We start from the raw sequence: 16,400 nt of genomic DNA on the forward strand, positions 1-16,400 counted from the left end.
TCTTGGTCCGGTTCGGGTTTATTTTTCACGATCCGAATCTTTGTCCCGAACAGGGGCTTTTCTTGTTTCTCGCAGCAAGGGCACAGATGGTTATGCCATTGCCCAACATGCAACATGTTGCATGTCTTCATCCTTGTGGCTTCGGTTGCTGGTAGCTTATTTTCCCAGATTAACATCCTCTTCTTTTCGAATGAGCTTTCAGCAAACTCCGTGCTTTTTCCTGTCATGGAATTTAACAGGAATGATCCATTCACTTTGTTTGAGAAAATCTTGAATGGATACTTGACTTTGTCCATCTCTGTGAGACAGACCCATAGTCCCCAAGCTCTCCTGGTAGAGATACTATCTTCACTAATGGCTGATACCAAGGGAGCTTCTCCTGAGGCAGCTTTGATTTTGTTAAAAGCTACCATATCTGGCCTCTGCAGCTTCATGAAATGGAATGCTGGATGAGACCCATTTTCTGCAGTTTCTGGAGCTACTGAAATAAATTTTATCTCCAAAACATTGCCTCTTTTTAAGTGGGGGTTGTTTTGCCATGAATCAAAGACCGCCCCACTAATCCATTCCGGGAGTTTTGAGATTTCCGAAAAACTCGGTGACATAGTATGAACTGAAGCAAGAGCTCCAAAATCATACCATTCTCTTACATCTTCTGGTTTAGACCCTTCTAACATCCAGACTCTGTTATATTTTCCAGACGTTTCGATAATGGTCTTGCCTGGATTGACTCCTTTGCGGGAAATTAATTTTTCCCACATACGCTGATAATCTTGCCAAGCAGAAAAAGATATTGATTCGTTAGTATTAGCCTTAGAGGTTCCCGTTATTGGCCTAAGGCTAATCTCTCCCTCTTTAACCCCAGAGGTGTTGGGTTGACTTGAATCAACAGGAGTTTGCACTTCCTGAGACTCAATTGTTGCCGTTTCACCAGAGTCTGGTGATGGCCTTGTGCAATCGGTACTTGAATCCGACGCTACAGGTGTAGAGCCTTGTACTCTAAAGGCATGTTTTGGGTCATGCTCCCTCAACTCGCGAGTCATCCCGGAAGGTGATGCCTTTCGAATTGGTTCTCATAAGTCGTTCCATAGCGAAGTGGATGCTAATAAGGAACTCCTTATTGCGACCTGGACCGTGTCTAAATCAGCTCTTTGGATTTGTCCGGCAACTTGAGCATTAACTGCTAGCTGTCCGAACTTTCTGTCAAGCTCCTCGAGGTTTTCCCGGAGGTGCCTGAGTCTCAACATGATGGAGTTTGCTTCAGATGCCTCCATCTCTCATCAGGAAATCTGCAAGAACATTTTCATGAGATTTTATAACGACAATATTATAACAATAATATTGGCATTCTACTTGCCATCTGATAATACGAGCTTTCTCTATTTTTTATTCTAATTTATTTTTTAAGAAAGCCTTGACATTAGTATTATCAACTTTTAAAGTAAATTCTTTCGCAAGTAAAAATAAAGGCCATTTTTTGAAAGCCTTCCAAACCGCAAAGAATTCTTTCTCATTTATGTGCCAAACTTTGGCTTGTTGTTCTGAGAACAACCCTCCGGTATATCTACAGGGTTCTTCCCCTGTAGTTGTCTTCTTCATGAGCACTGCTGCCCATCTGTAATCATTGGCATCTGTGTAGACTACCAATTCGTCCCTGTCCTGCGGTATAGCAAGTTTTGGAAGGTTACTGCAAACTTGTTTCAGCTCACGAACCCTTTTGGTGTGGATTTCTTCCCATTTCCACTTTGAACTTTCTGTTTCTTTTAGAAGTGGTCGGAAATCTTTTCTGTATCTTGCAAGATCCTTAATGAAGATTCCTGCAAAATTAACAACTCCCAAGAAGCTTTGCAATTGCTTCTTGTCTTTGAGTACATCTGGAAAATTGCGGATTTTTTCCACAATATGGTCCTGCAACTCAATTCCTGTTTCGTCAATAAGGATTCCTAAAAATTCAATCTTATTGACTGTAATAGTAGCTTTCTTTTCAGAAAGTACTAAACCTTCCCTATAGCATGCATCAGAAAATATTTCAAGATGTCTAATATGTTCCTTCATATTTTTTGATGCAATCAATATGTCGTCAATATAGACAAACATGAATTCGAAGTAATCTTTAAAAAGATTATCCATTTTTCTTTGAAATATCTGGGGTGCATTTGCTAAGCCCATTGGAAGCACATTCTAGATATATTGTCCCTGTGGTGTGGATAATGCAGTAAATTTCTTTGATTCGCTCTCCATTTTAATCTGATAGAAATCATATTTGCAATCGAATTTAGAAAACACTTTTGCTCCTTTAATACAATCAATTAAGTGTTCTCTACTAGGAATGTAATAACCATCAAACTCTAAAATTTTATTAATGCCTTGATAGTTAATTACCAACCTGGGTTTACCTCTCTTGATCTCGCCATGGTTTCTTACCAAAAATCCAGGGCTACTATAGGTAGATATTCCAGGCTCGATGAGTCCAAGAGTGATATGCTCTTTGATTATCATCTGCATATCCTTCTTATCTTCCATGTTCATCTGGATAGGTTTGTATCTAACATACTCGTATTTGCATTCTTCTTTGACCTTCAGAGTAGCTTCGATCTTGTTCCTATCCCACCAAGCCAGAGGATTTTCGCTGAAGTTCCTCTGGATAAGCCTCTTGACATTCTCAAGAGAAAGTCTGCTCTCTTCGCTGATGTCGAGTGCTTTCATTCTCAATAGTGCTTCTTTAAGGTTTAGGATTTCCTCCTCGGATTCCTTATAGAAGCTATCGCTGTCTATGAGTCCCTGTTGCGTGAAAGACAAAAGGACCTTACCAAATTTCCTCTTATCCTGCATTTTTGGATGAGTTAATTTGGCATCAAAATCACCACGTTTGCTGCGAAAATTTATTGGCATTATCATGTTAAATGCCTTTTCTCTTCGCAACACCTGTATCTACTACTACCACAGTTAGTAGTAAAGATTAACAGATTCCTTTGATTATCCTGCATATATCTTGCAAATGTTTGAATAAAATTGTTACCTAACAAGATATCGGCACCTGTATCATGAAAGTAGATAGGAGGTGTTTTTACCCTGAACCAGGGTGATCCGAATGTTCCTCCAATCATGATCTTGGCTTCTCGTATTCCCTTATTGAGTATCAGGATTTTTTGTGAAAAATTCCTTCCTGCAATGACGGGTAAGGTTTCCCTTGCTTCCTTAGGGAAAACCCCAGGTTTTGCCGTGCAAATACCTGATCCTGAATCAATATAAGCTGCAAAATATTCCGTCTTATATTGATCATACAACATACCAACATATATGTATATAGAAAAGGGACTCGTCATTCAATCCTTATGGTGACACCATCAAGACTGAATTCCATTCCATTACCTTTTCTTCCCCATGGTTTATGATCTTCGAGGAAACTTAACCCCAAAGTCATACTCCCATTTTCTCTTCCTGCAACACCTGCAACTAAAATTTCATGGCCCGCTATTTCCAGCATGCCCTCACAGGTTGCTGCAGATGATATAAGTCATCACAAGGAAAAAGGTTTTCTTTCTTAGTGATGTCAAATATAACTTGTATTTCTTTCCATCCTTCAGGGCATCTAAGTTTTACGTTATCAACCCTAATCTCTTGAGGAGTTAAAGCTTTCAGTAACTCTTTCTCCTTTCCTTTGTAGCCTATAATCCTATCTTCCGAAAAGGACATTCGACTATTAAACTCAGTCCTAGAGTTAAGTGTCCGATCTAAGACTGGGTAATCTTTTATAATAATATCAACACCACCTATTCTAGGTATTCTAATAGGGTCTGGTGTCATGACTTTGGCGAGCTCCCTTGAAAATTCTAGGAATCTCAATATACTCTTTCCTAAGAAACAAGTCTGAATGATGCGTATTGGAAAGGGCATATGCAATTCTATAAGTTATAGAATACGGTCTATTTCCTTCTCTCATTAGATCTTTTCTTTTAAAATCTTGATGAAGGGTTAAGACTCTACTAAAATCTTGGTCTGCTAGGTTGTATGCAATCCTAGGATGAATGTCAAACATCAGTTTCCTGCATACAAGTTACCTATCATTGTTCCAAGACAACCATCTCTTAAGTTATTGATTCTTCTATCCATTATTGATAAATGTATTTCTGAATCAATTCCTTCCTTAAAAGTTGCTTTTATTACTACTTCAATAGTTTCTATATGGATCCATTTCATAGTAATGGCTACTTCTTCTCTAAGCTTACTCAATTCTTCAAGAATTTCTTCTTTAGGAATTAACTGCATTTCCATCACATTACCAGTAAGTTCCATAGGTATAGCAAACTCACCTGAACTTACTTTGTAGATTATGTGATGCTTCCTTTGGTTTAGTCCTATCTGGTTCAAAACTTTCCCAATTCCTCCAATCCTAAATCCATCATATGGGCTGAGGTTGGAATCTTGTCGCATGATTCTTTCCATGGTTTTGTTTGACACCGTCATTCTGGAAAAGAATCCTGATAGGCTTTCGGAGGTTTGAAGCCTATCTCCTTCGTTGTAGTTATTCTGACTCAGTTGAAGATCCATCCGAATCAGTCTCTATTTCCTCCTCATAGACACTTCGTCTGAAGGAAGATCTTCGAATTGGTAGATAGGTACCAAGTCACCATAGTAAACTACATCTAGGATGTCATCCGTGGCTTCAAATTTTCTTAATTCACCACGTTTTTGCGGACAATCGGGAGATATATGTCCTTTTGCTCCGCAAGTCCAGCAATTGCAATCTTTAAAACTTTCATTGGCTCGGGTATGGGCCCGTCTGAAAGTTCTTCTTGTAGGAGTTCTTCCGATGGATCTTGCATCTGTTCGTCTAGATCCTTGGGATGAAACCCTTGTTGGTCCTATTCTTTGTCCAGATTTGTATGTTCTGGCTTTGGACTTGGACCACCATGATCTCCGTCGGGAAAAAGTTCTTCTGGAATTCCTAGTGTAGGAGTCATTATTCTGATTCTTCCTTTTCTTTGACTCACTTGATTCTCCTATAATAGTTGGAAAATTATTGTTATCACAACAGAGAGGGGTTCGTTTGATTTTACCTCTCAGTCTTTTCATGTTCTTCTGGATGGATGGTTGATAACACCAATCCTTCAACTTGTCTTTAAGGAAAGACATTCTTCGTGCCATTGAATCTAGCTGTCCTTCAGATACTTTGTATGATTGAATCAACATTTCCCTCCATGGATTGCATATTTTTGCAAAAAACATTGGAGCTGCTACTTCTGTTGCTACTCCGCTTTGGAAGAAATACTTGCGGAACCAATAGATATATTCATCTACTGCGCAAATACTTCTTAATTCGAGGCTGAAAAGAGCTTGTGCATATTCCCTAGCTTTTCTGCCCTACTTCCTTCGAAGTATCCATCTCCAATGAAGTGTATCTTGATGAGCCTTCCTAGCCGGTCAACTATTGCGCTTTTTGAATCTCCGGCAAGGATACTGGCTTTGGTATCTTCTGGGGTATTATCCCATCCGATTTTTACAGATCCCTCCAAACTCAACTCCACAAGCTTTATGAAGTTTTCTTTGTCGAGTTTTAGGGTAGTCGCTGCTATCTTGATTGCTGCAACCCATTCGTCTATTAATTTCTCAGTATTTCGGAAATCGATAATATCCAGGTTTAGTATAGCGCCGTATGGATATAAGGGCTGGAGCATGGTCCTTGCCCAAGGTGTATTCTCACGTGCTCTTTTTAGATTTCTTCCTGGATTTTCCTTTAATCTGGTTCCCACAAATGTTGGTGTGGCAATAGTGTGGAAATCCGCACTCTCCCTCATCGGTTGATCCTGTGGAGGATCATTAGAACATGTACTTCCTTCCGGCGGTGGTAGTGCTGGAGTGAGCTCATTTGTTTGGATATTGACTAAATCCACGATCCCGAGTTGGGAAAAGGATTCCGCCAGTTCTTGTAGATCTGCTCTTGTTACCTCCATTATTTTATAGATCTGATAGATGCAATGATCAGATCTTCTCTTGACTTTAGCTTTGGAATCTCTGTGGCCTTCCCTTTATGGAGTAGAAGGGGTACTGTTCCGAGGGCGTCCCTGATTCGCTCCTGTCTGGATCTAGATGTTTCAGGGTTTTCTCTCTGATTTTTCTTTATATCTGTAATTTTTATCCTCAGATCTGTAAGGCCCTTGTGTAGATCCGGAAGGATCTTAATTATCTCGTCCACCTTTTGGCTCAAAGATTCTATTTTCATAGGTATATGTATTAACCTATGTCCATAGTCTTTTTTGGCTCAAAGATTCTATTTTCATAGGTATATGTATTAACCTATGTCCATAGTCTTGAACCGTCTTTTATATCTCCCTCAGATCTTGGGAGATCTTTGATGTATCTGGCTCGAGTTCCTTCCAATCAATCATAATTTTTTGAACTGAAATTATGTAGGAATTTACCCGTTCCATTTCTCCTGGCTGGAATTCTACCATGGACTTTAGTGGAGTGTAGACGTCTCACTGCATTTCCTAGTAGTACTTGTCGAACTTCAAAATTTCTCAGCCACTCTTGTTCTTCTTCTGGCGTGAGAAGTTTTAGATCAATCCTCTTGGGACCGTTGTCACACTTGTCAAGAATTTCCATGAGAAATTCTCTTCTTTGTATTTCCAGAATCTGGAAATTTCCCTGTTTTTAGAGCAACTCGAACTTTCGTTCGGTTCCATTTTTTCTTGAAAAAGTCTCCTCCATTAGTGGATAATATCAAAATGTAATATAAACATATATTTCTTCAATAAACCTAGGCTCTGATACCATTCTTGTTGAGCATGAGTGGAAAATACACATTAGAATGCAAAATAATTGAAACTGGACTAAATTGCACATTTTAAAGCTGGAAAAGGGTAAAATTGTCCAAAAATTGGCCAGATTTGTGCGGGGGACTAAAATTGAGAACTTTTTGAAACTTACGGGACTAAAATTGCCAGTCCTATAGTTACGGGACCAAGAACGCCACCCCCTTACTTACAGGACTATTTTTGCAATTACGCCAAATTAATATATATTCACAATTTGTAAAATTTATATATTTATAAATGTTAGTATAACATTGATATAACTATTATTTTACATTGTTGAACAACATGGGTTAATCGGGCCATCAAAATTCAGATCAGACCGTTAGATATGATAAAACTTACAAAAAAAATATATTTGGTAAAGTTTTAGACTTATTGGATATACGGATGTCGAGATATCGTACTCGAAACATAAGAGTGATCATTCAAGATGGTGTATCGTTGAATCAGACCATGTGATTTTAAATCATACCGTCTGATATGATCTAATGGACACAGTCTTGTATATATTTAAATTTTGTATGAATCAAGTGTCCGAATTTTAAGATATCATAATTATTGATTAAATTTTTTAATCTCATTATATATAATTAATAATTAAAATTGTTCAATCATCATCATAATCATTATTATTATTATGATTTTCTTATTAATTCATAGGAATTACTAAATTTTGACATAAATTTATAAATAATAAAAAATCATAAGTGAATTACTTGTCAATTTAAAAAATATATAACGTAATACAAATATATATAAAATATAACATAAAGTTTACATGTGTCATATTAAATAATAATTTTAATTATAAAAAATATTATAATTTACTAAGTTGTTGATTAAATTTATTTTTATATAAAGATCAAATGTATAAATAAAAGTACCATAATTTATTGTTATCCAAAATAAAATGTATGATATGATTAATAATTATAATATATGGTCAATTTACATTATAAAACTGATTAAATATTAAATATAAAATTAAATATATAAAGAATTCAAAAATAAATATATATATATAAATAAAAAATAAAAAATATTCACCAGCTCGCAAGCTGGTGAACACTTAAAACCCAGCTCGAGCTCGAGCTCAAAGTCAAGCCGGCTCGACTCATCTGCCACCCCTGCTTCTTCCTTTTTCTTTCTCTCTTTCTCTTTCTACCTCCATTCTTTCCCCTCTCTTATTTCTTCCCCAAACGGCCAAACCCATCTCTTAGAACCCTAGCCCCCAAATTCGCGGGAACAAGAAAGGCAAGTCGACAATGAGGACAGCAATGAGTGCGGCTTCCAGGTAGTTCTTCTCTGTTGATCAATTGCTCGCACCGTAGTTGCATCAGATTACATATTTGTGCCTGTTGCTTGCTAAGATTTTCCTTGCTTTGTGTCAAATAAATGGAATGAGTTCTGTCAAATATGTTCTGTTTCTCTTCCTATTTAGCTCGAGAAACCGAGCTCCAGAATGCAGTGTCGAGCTCGAGCTCCACCTCAGCTAGCTCGTTGAGCTCGAGCTCAAAGTTACAGAGTCGAACTCGACTCGTTGCCAGGCCTAGCTTGCCCTCCTCCTCTTCTCGCTCATGACTGTTAAATTTGGTTGGAGCGGAATCAAAACCTCTCATGCACGTGACTTTTATGGCGCGCTGCAAATACCAAATGTTACATTGGATTTGGGCCACAAAACCAATACCAATAATCACCACTCGCCGCATATGGGCTCTAATTTTTTCTGTTGAAAGAAACAATTCTTTGAAGAGGGTTTATTTTGTGAATGAAGATTTTTATCTGCTTCTCACTTCTTTTACATACAATTTCTATTTTTTAATAATTCAATCTCCAATCAATATACTTAGTTTTTTTTACCTTATCAATAACTAAGAGATTAAAGATATGGAGAATGCAGTAAGATGAGGACAAAATTTCTGCTATGCCATGGAGTGTTGGTGTATAGTCTCAAAATTTTGATTTTTTTAACTAAAGAGCAAATGAAGTCAGTCTCAAGTAAATGGTAAAGAGTTGCTAATTGAAGCAGCTATCACACTGCATTCTGATTCTGGAACCTAATAACTTAATGGACTTCCCATCACCGCATATAAAAAACACCTCAGACTCTTCAGGCAATCACATCAATTGACTGTCGGATTAACAAAATCTGGTCATTTTCCGATAAGCTTATAGTAGGCATACATCGCTGAGCCAATGAAGCCGATGAGTTGCCCGGTGACATTCAACTGCAACCAAATTACAAAGGCTCAAGCTTGCAAGAATCCGAATACAAGGCACCACTTGTACTCATATAATACAACAGAATAGGAATGCACTTACTAAATCAAACGGCAGCCCACCGAAAATTATCCATCCGAGTGCAACCGTGAAAAAGTCCTGCACAAACACCATGAATAGGCAAACTCGTAACTCATCACATTGCATACAAGAATCTAAACCCTTGAGCTAAATGCCTATAATGAGCATCGGAGGACCTCAACCACAAAATGTGGGGGCAGTGGGAACTGTGCTAAGCATGAGACGGGCATAACTGGTGCTATTAGCAACATCAAAATTGACAACAAGATTTGAAGGCAATAAATTAAATTTTCTTTTCCATGAAAATGAATCGAAAACACCGCAACATATGTCTCACTTCACCACCTCATATATTTACGACCACAACACAAGTGATGATATTTGTTAAAGTGATCTCACTGCAGATCTTGCAAAATCATGCAGTTAATAATGACGTGTAAGATTTTTTGCTAGAGAATTGAATATTCAATTTCACAATTGCAGTCAAAGAAGAAAAGGATTGTGACAAAGTTTATAAATTCAGAACCATTTATCTAGGACCAATGCCTTGATCTCTAGGTTCATTGCAAATATGAGCAGTAACTATACAATTGCAGTTCAGCTGGGCAGTTTATGTGAAACTAAACACTGGGAGGAAAGGTAAGCATTTTTGAACAAACCTTCAGATTTCCACATATTGTCTGTGTGAGTGCGGAATTCAGAGTTGTGTTGAGGAATATACTATAATTCAGGAAAAAAGCCAGGATGCAGGACAAAAGCAATACCACCTGAAATATCAGACAAGTTGGCAACAAAGTGCAACACACAAATCTAAGCAAAACAAATTTATTACAGATATTTCACTTGAAAACAAGTCAATGGTATATGGGTATCAAGTTTGAAGTGAATATCAAGGTTCACCAAATGTTACCAGGAAACCGGGAGATGTCAAATATGGAAAATTCTTGATCCTCTCCAAGTCACCTCGGAAAATGGTTGAGATCAGTAAAATGGGACCGCAAAATATTCCTGTAGCCAGAAAAAGAAAAAAACAGGGGATCAGAAACAACTATCAGATAAATGTTCTAAGAGAGGGAAAACATAAAGATAGGATTACTTGCCGTTGCACCACATTAGACCAAAGCTACTGAGCCCACTAGATTTGCCTGGGTAAATCATATATCAGCCTCATAGTTATGAAGTTGCAAGCAAACATGATAGACAAAGATGGAAGAAGAATACCAATGCGAGCTATGGTTGTGAGGTATACTGCGGTGGAGATGTTAGATACAAAAACAACCAGATAGCTGTAGGAGTCAAATGACAAGTCCCGGACTCCCGCAATAAAAGCACCTAACACAATTAATGCCACACTGGCAACATCTAAATTATTCATCAGCCAATCTAAGGAAAGGTAAACATATAATTGCAAGCACTCCTGCTGCTCCTGTTTGAAATCCACTGGTGATGAAAGAGTTCTAGAAAAGAAAAGGTCCAAATATAAAGGAGAAAGCAACAAAGATGAGGCTGCAAATCAATATTTTCCAGGCATCAATCCAGTTACATGCTTCCTTTCACTATGCCCATAATAAGTTTTCCATCAGTTATCTATTAATTCTCCAACACAATTTTGTTCTTCGATAATTTATAATTAGAGCATATACTCCATTTAGCTACATGGCCTATCTGCAACAGGATTAAAATGTTAAACATACTTAATACTTTCAGTAGTTTATATTAGTGCTTTTACTTATCACTGTAAGTTTGTCTGTTTGGAATGTAATTAGAATTACTGTAGCAATGTACTGGTCAATGGAAATGTCTGCTTATGCATGAAAATGTCAGTATAATAAAAAAGATGCTTACCTTCCAAGAATAGGACGCGTGTACCTTTGCCTCACGAGGACATACTCGAGTATCATAGTAAATACAACTGTCGTTCTCCTTAAGGTTGTGTACATAGGTACATTTACACCCCGAACCGACTCCATAGAGGCTAGCTTTCAAAGAAACCAAGATAACAGGTGATGGGAAAAAAAAAGTTGGGTGAAGAAACTTGCAACTTACAACAGGAAAAAGCCAAAATCACTGACTGGCAAAAGGTATTACCATGTAAAGCAAATAGGTTAGAGAGAGCGGTGAAGTGTTGATCAATGTCTTTACTGATACCAACATCTTCGAACTATCATTCAGGGCTAATGATTCATTTGTACTAAATGAAATGAGCTTTAGGCGTCGCAGTACATAAAGAAAACTGCATGAACTTATCATCTGCAGCAAATACATCAATGAGAAAATCAATCCTGAGAGCATAGAAAATACAAATCTGTGATTGATATTCAATAAAAAACTAGACACAACAGAGGCACCTAGTTTCTCTTGTCATTAAGAGGCAAGAGAAGGACAACCAACAACCGAACCTCCTTTGGTATGACTATAACAATCCCTCGAGTTTTAAATACGACTTGAAGTTATAGCAACATGAACTACCAACACAAGTAGGATTGAACTTTATAAAATAATAGCAAATAATGAAGAGCCATCCTGTCTCTACCAAAAGATTAGGACTTTAATTGAGGAGCATTAAATTGTCATTATTACGTAAACCCAATCAAGACTTGTCAATACCTGGTAAAAACCAAAAGCACCTACGCCTACTCGAAATATAAGATAAACTGTGATAATATCTTGATACATTCTTTTATTCTATGCTTTTGTTCTATGTAGTGTCCGATATATGCCACTCACCCGTTAAGGTTTGGTGATAGTACCTGACAAAGAGTGATGACGTTGGCGCATGGGAAATTGTATGAAGAAAGAGCAGCCTTATTGAACATCACCAAGAGCACTGCAAAATTGAAGTCTATTCATGTTTCTGTACATGTTGGTGAGAGTATTGATGTCAACCACTCAGGCAATCTATGTTCTAATGAAGCACAATCAGTGACGGGACTAAATAGCAAGAGCCTATAAGGTGATGCCAAGTAAAGTTATATCATATTTACAATGAAAAGAGTTGGTTTTTCCTGAGTTGTAATAAAAAAAACTACCATGAGAGAACATGTTTAGCATTTAGCAGTGGTCTGCTAAGCTCTAAGAACCAGGGGATGGGACAACAAGTTGGAAAAGAAAAAGACAGGGAAAAAATAAAAGAAAAAACAAATGAAAATATAGAGTAAACTGGAGATTATCAGAGTCAATCCACAGATTCAACATATTCACTGCGCCTTTAGCTCCAAAATTAAGCTTCAATGTTTAGAAGGCCTCATACCCTCTGCAGCTAGCAAGTACTATTTAAGTCCGACTCATGCATACCAGATAATTAATAATTTCTTTTTATTTATTTTATCGTCCACCAGCACACCTAAATGAGGAAAAATTTAATCTTTTAATCACAACAAATAATTTTTTATTTGCCTGACATGGACTACAGCCATGCTAATATTAAACAAACACCCGCCAAAGATTGATGCTTTAAATTTCACGAATCAATTCCAGAAACTTATATGTTACTAGAAAACAGAGAATTCAAAAACTTTAAACTTTACTGAGACCAATATATGCGGAAGCCAACACTAAGGCAACGATTTTCTTGAATTTCAACGTCCAATCGTCTCAGAATGGGCCTAAAAAATATAAATATCAACAAACTCAAAACCAGCAAAAAAAAAAAAGTGAAAACCAAAAACGGCTTCTCAAGCAACATCCTTTCACCAGAAAAAGAAATCCATGTAAACAAACGAAGCCAAATTCCGTCTCAAAGTAATAAAAAAATAATTTGAAGAATTTTAACCAAGTACCAGCACAAGTCATGTAAAAGATGGCGGCATAAGCGCCCCTCCTAGTCATGGCGGATCCTTTGAAGAACTTGCCTTCCTCTTGCGCCGGAGGATCAGCCGACGCCATTGGCAGAATCGAGCTGCTCTTTGAATGCGTTTCCATAGTTTGGAAGAAAAAATGAAAAATTCGACTTTTACAACTGACGAAAAGCTTTGGCTTTGGGAAGTAGTAGTGGAGCAAAAAGTTTGGGAATTAGTTTATATATTTGTAAAGTAATTTTTCTAGTCAATGTAGTTTCATTTGCTAAAAACTAATTACTTATTCTTCTCTTTATATTAAATATTTTAACATCTATGCCAATTATTAGTTAGTCACCAAATCTGTAGCTATTATTTGTTTGTGCATAATTAAGTTTCTCATTTGAATTTGTAATATTCAATTCTTGGACATAAAAACCATGTTTTGAATTGGTTTCATTTTGGACAAAAGCAGTAATTACATTAATTATATATTTCAGTAAAATAAGCAATATATTAAATCCATCATTAATCAATACACCAAAGACTAATTAAATAAATTATAATACGTAGTCACACGTAAAGATTCAATTTTGATCGCTAGTTTAAGACATCATCAACCAAAATTGCTCAAGATAGTAGACTAAAATCTCATATATCTTTGCCACTTGAATGCAATTGCTTGCATTTTTCTAACTGTGCTTACCAACACTACTCCACAAGGTCTAGTTGCTTTTGTCATTGTTTATTGGTAGAAAAAGAAAGGAAGGAACAATTGGGGCTACATTTAAAATATGGTATAGACGGCAGCAACATCATTTTAAGGAAGACCAATTGGTTGTATATGAGTGTAATAAGTAAGAATAAAAGGGGACAAAAAAGAATAATATTAGAATGAAAAGAACATAAATGAACGTACGTAGTATGGTGGGTGAGTAATAGTACAAGTCAAAGAAAGCAAAAAAGTCTATTTCCGTAGCTTCATTTGTTGTTTCATATATATGTATATATATTATCAGAGTGAAGTAGACTTTGAGGAATAAGAAAGTCAAGAAATTGAATGGCTTTGGCTTTTTGCTTTTGTTGTTATCTTCCAAGATGTCCAAATATCTCCCAGTTTTTAACAGGACAACTACTTCACCTCTTTCAGTTTGTAAGAGCTGTGTGTGTCGTTCTCTTGGATCAGCTTGTGAAATGGGGGTTTTGAGTTTCTCTTTGCTTGTAATTTGGATGCTTGAAACTGTTGCTGCACAGCCAAAAACTGAACCCCGTGAAGGTGTGTGATGCTTCATGCTGCCAAACTTGAAAATTAGATTACTACTTGGAATGATTTATGTTTAGGTTTGCCAATTCAGTGGATGCTATAAACAAGATAATTGATCATTGGAATCTAAGAAGCAAGCTGAATTTAAGTGTTGATCCCTGCACCCCAAATGCTACCTGGGCTCCTGAGACTGCTAATCCAAGAATTGCCTGCGACTGTTCAGATACTATCTGCCACATTACTCACTTGTTAGTTATTTTTTTACCTACTCTTGCTACTTGTTCCTTTATCTGCTTTTATGCTGAGACTGGTGTTCAATCATCATGTGATTCAGAAAAATATATGCCTTAGATATCTCTGGTGAAATCCCTCAAGAATTGTTTCTGCTGACAGAATTGAGCGACTTGTAAGTGATTGCAGTTCCTTTGAGCATTTTTCTCATCTTTCGTAGGCCAATTGGTTGATTTTATGGTCTGATTCTATGATGAAGGAATTTGAATCAGAATGTGTTAAATGGATCCATCCCACCAGAGATTGGACAGCTGTTGAAAATGGAATACTTGTATCGTTCGGAATCTCACGACTCAATACTATGAGCTTTCTTGAACTTTCAAGTGTAATTGTGTTCTCTTTGGTCTTTTGAAACAAGCAAATTTACTGTTGAGGAATTGAAAATGCAGGGCCTTGGGCACTAACAATTTCACAGGTCCAGTTCCTGCGGAGCTCGGCAACCTAACCAAGTTGCTCTCCCTGTAAGCTATATAAGCTGATACATAGCTTGCTATTTTCTTTTCTTTTGCTATTCATCTAATCCTTTTCCTGTTCCTTCACATCCTAGTAATGCATCATTCATCTACTTTATTATCATAACGCAGAAGTGTTAGCTCAAACAATTTGCAAGGGAGGCTGCCTCCTCAGCTCGGAAACTTAACCTCCTTACACCAGCTGTGAGTATTTATCTGTCATTTTCCTCATCTCGGTACTTCCCATTTCAAATATAGGCTACTAGAATGCATACAAGTCGAGAAGAGTACTTTTATTGGGATCTTGCTGCATCATCTATGTTTTATTGCCTCTCTTGATCTTCTTTCAGGTACATTGATAGTAGCGGGGTGAGTGGGCCAATTCCACAAGAATTATCAAACTTGAAATCCCTCCAGATACTGTACTTTTTCTCAAAAAACAAACTTATCTCTGTATGCTCTGCAAGTATTATGGTTGAATTAGGTAAATTGACTAGGTGATGTTTGTTTTTTCAGATGGGCATCTGATAATCGTTTCCGTGGAAAGATTCCAGAATTCTTGGGAACTTTTACTAATCTCAAAGTCCTGTATGTACGACCTTTGTCTGTCATATTACATTATAGTATAAGGGATCTAGTTTTCAGTTATTGTTGCTTGAGTTCTGAAATAACTATTATTCTTGTTAATAGGAGACTGGAAGGAACAAATCTCGAGGGCCCGATTCCAAGCAGCTTTGCTTCTCTAACCAAACTGGAGGACTTGTACGGATTTCTATAACTTCTCCTGAATCTTATATAGGTTTATATCCGGATAAATATTGTTGTACTTCATTATTTGCACACATGCAGTTGGAGTTAATCTGTAGCTAGCTTTTGCATTCTCGTTATGCTTTTTTTGTTTTGACATTCCAGGAGAATTAGTGATCTTGGTCCAAGTGATAGTTCTCTGGATTTCTTAGAGAATTTGTCGAGTCTCTCCATATTGTAAGCTCTCGAAACAACTCTGCATGTTGAGCATCTGATTTTACGATACATTTCTTTTCTTACACTTATACTTCCTCGGACAGATCGTTGAGAAACTGTGGAATTCGAGGCCAAATTCCAAACCGATTAAGCACGTTGCCCAACCTGAAAATCTTGTACGTTTTTCAGTTAAATTTTGTGCAGATGTTTCGCTGAATCCACTTTCAGGTTGATCAATTTAATTTGTTATATGTGGAATTACAGGGACCTCAGCTTCAACAAGTTGACAGGTCAAATTCCAGCTTCATTCAAAACATTTCCATCGTTACAGTACCTGTGAGTGAGCCATTACTTATTTACGATGACGTGTATTCATCAATATCTCAACAATCAACATACCATCTCTATCCTGCTTTCAGATATCTTGGAAGTAATAACCTGGATGGTGATCTACCTTCTGATGTTATAACTTCTTCACTTGTTGCCTTGTAAGCCCCAAACTGAGATACGGTTTTAACAATGATTGCAGAACATG

The 16,400-nt window shown here is 37.0% G+C and overlaps 2 protein-coding genes across 2 annotated transcripts in view; one reads left to right on the forward strand and one right to left on the reverse strand.

Annotated features, from left to right (window-relative positions):
* Positions 8,732-13,112, reverse strand: LOC105164571 (putative UDP-sugar transporter DDB_G0278631). The gene is made up of 10 exons (XM_011083245.2): positions 12,899-13,112; positions 11,870-11,946; positions 11,208-11,369; positions 10,965-11,098; positions 10,341-10,471; positions 10,220-10,264; positions 10,030-10,127; positions 9,779-9,886; positions 9,141-9,197; positions 8,732-9,046 (listed from the first exon to the last, which is right to left on the reverse strand). The coding sequence occupies exons 1-10, from the start codon at positions 13,038-13,040 to the stop codon at positions 8,972-8,974; spliced, it is 1,029 nt and encodes a 342-aa protein (XP_011081547.1). The 5' UTR covers positions 13,041-13,112; the 3' UTR covers positions 8,732-8,971.
* LOC105164573 (probable LRR receptor-like serine/threonine-protein kinase At1g56130) overlaps positions 13,947-16,400 on the forward strand; it is a 4,166-nt gene continuing 1,712 nt past the window's right edge. Inside the window, exons 1-13 of the mRNA XM_011083253.2 lie at positions 13,947-14,171; positions 14,251-14,407; positions 14,494-14,565; positions 14,650-14,721; positions 14,840-14,911; positions 15,035-15,106; positions 15,253-15,324; positions 15,419-15,490; positions 15,593-15,664; positions 15,815-15,886; positions 15,970-16,041; positions 16,130-16,201; positions 16,285-16,353. Of these exons, the coding sequence (XP_011081555.1) occupies positions 13,994-14,171; positions 14,251-14,407; positions 14,494-14,565; positions 14,650-14,721; positions 14,840-14,911; positions 15,035-15,106; positions 15,253-15,324; positions 15,419-15,490; positions 15,593-15,664; positions 15,815-15,886; positions 15,970-16,041; positions 16,130-16,201; positions 16,285-16,353 (1,124 nt within the window). The 5' untranslated portion in view covers positions 13,947-13,993. The remainder of the gene's footprint in view (positions 14,172-14,250; positions 14,408-14,493; positions 14,566-14,649; positions 14,722-14,839; positions 14,912-15,034; positions 15,107-15,252; positions 15,325-15,418; positions 15,491-15,592; positions 15,665-15,814; positions 15,887-15,969; positions 16,042-16,129; positions 16,202-16,284; positions 16,354-16,400) is intronic.

Source organism: Sesamum indicum, linkage group LG6, assembly GCF_000512975.1.
Source record: "Sesamum indicum cultivar Zhongzhi No. 13 linkage group LG6, S_indicum_v1.0, whole genome shotgun sequence".
Classification (NCBI taxonomy): domain Eukaryota; kingdom Viridiplantae; phylum Streptophyta; class Magnoliopsida; order Lamiales; family Pedaliaceae; genus Sesamum; species Sesamum indicum.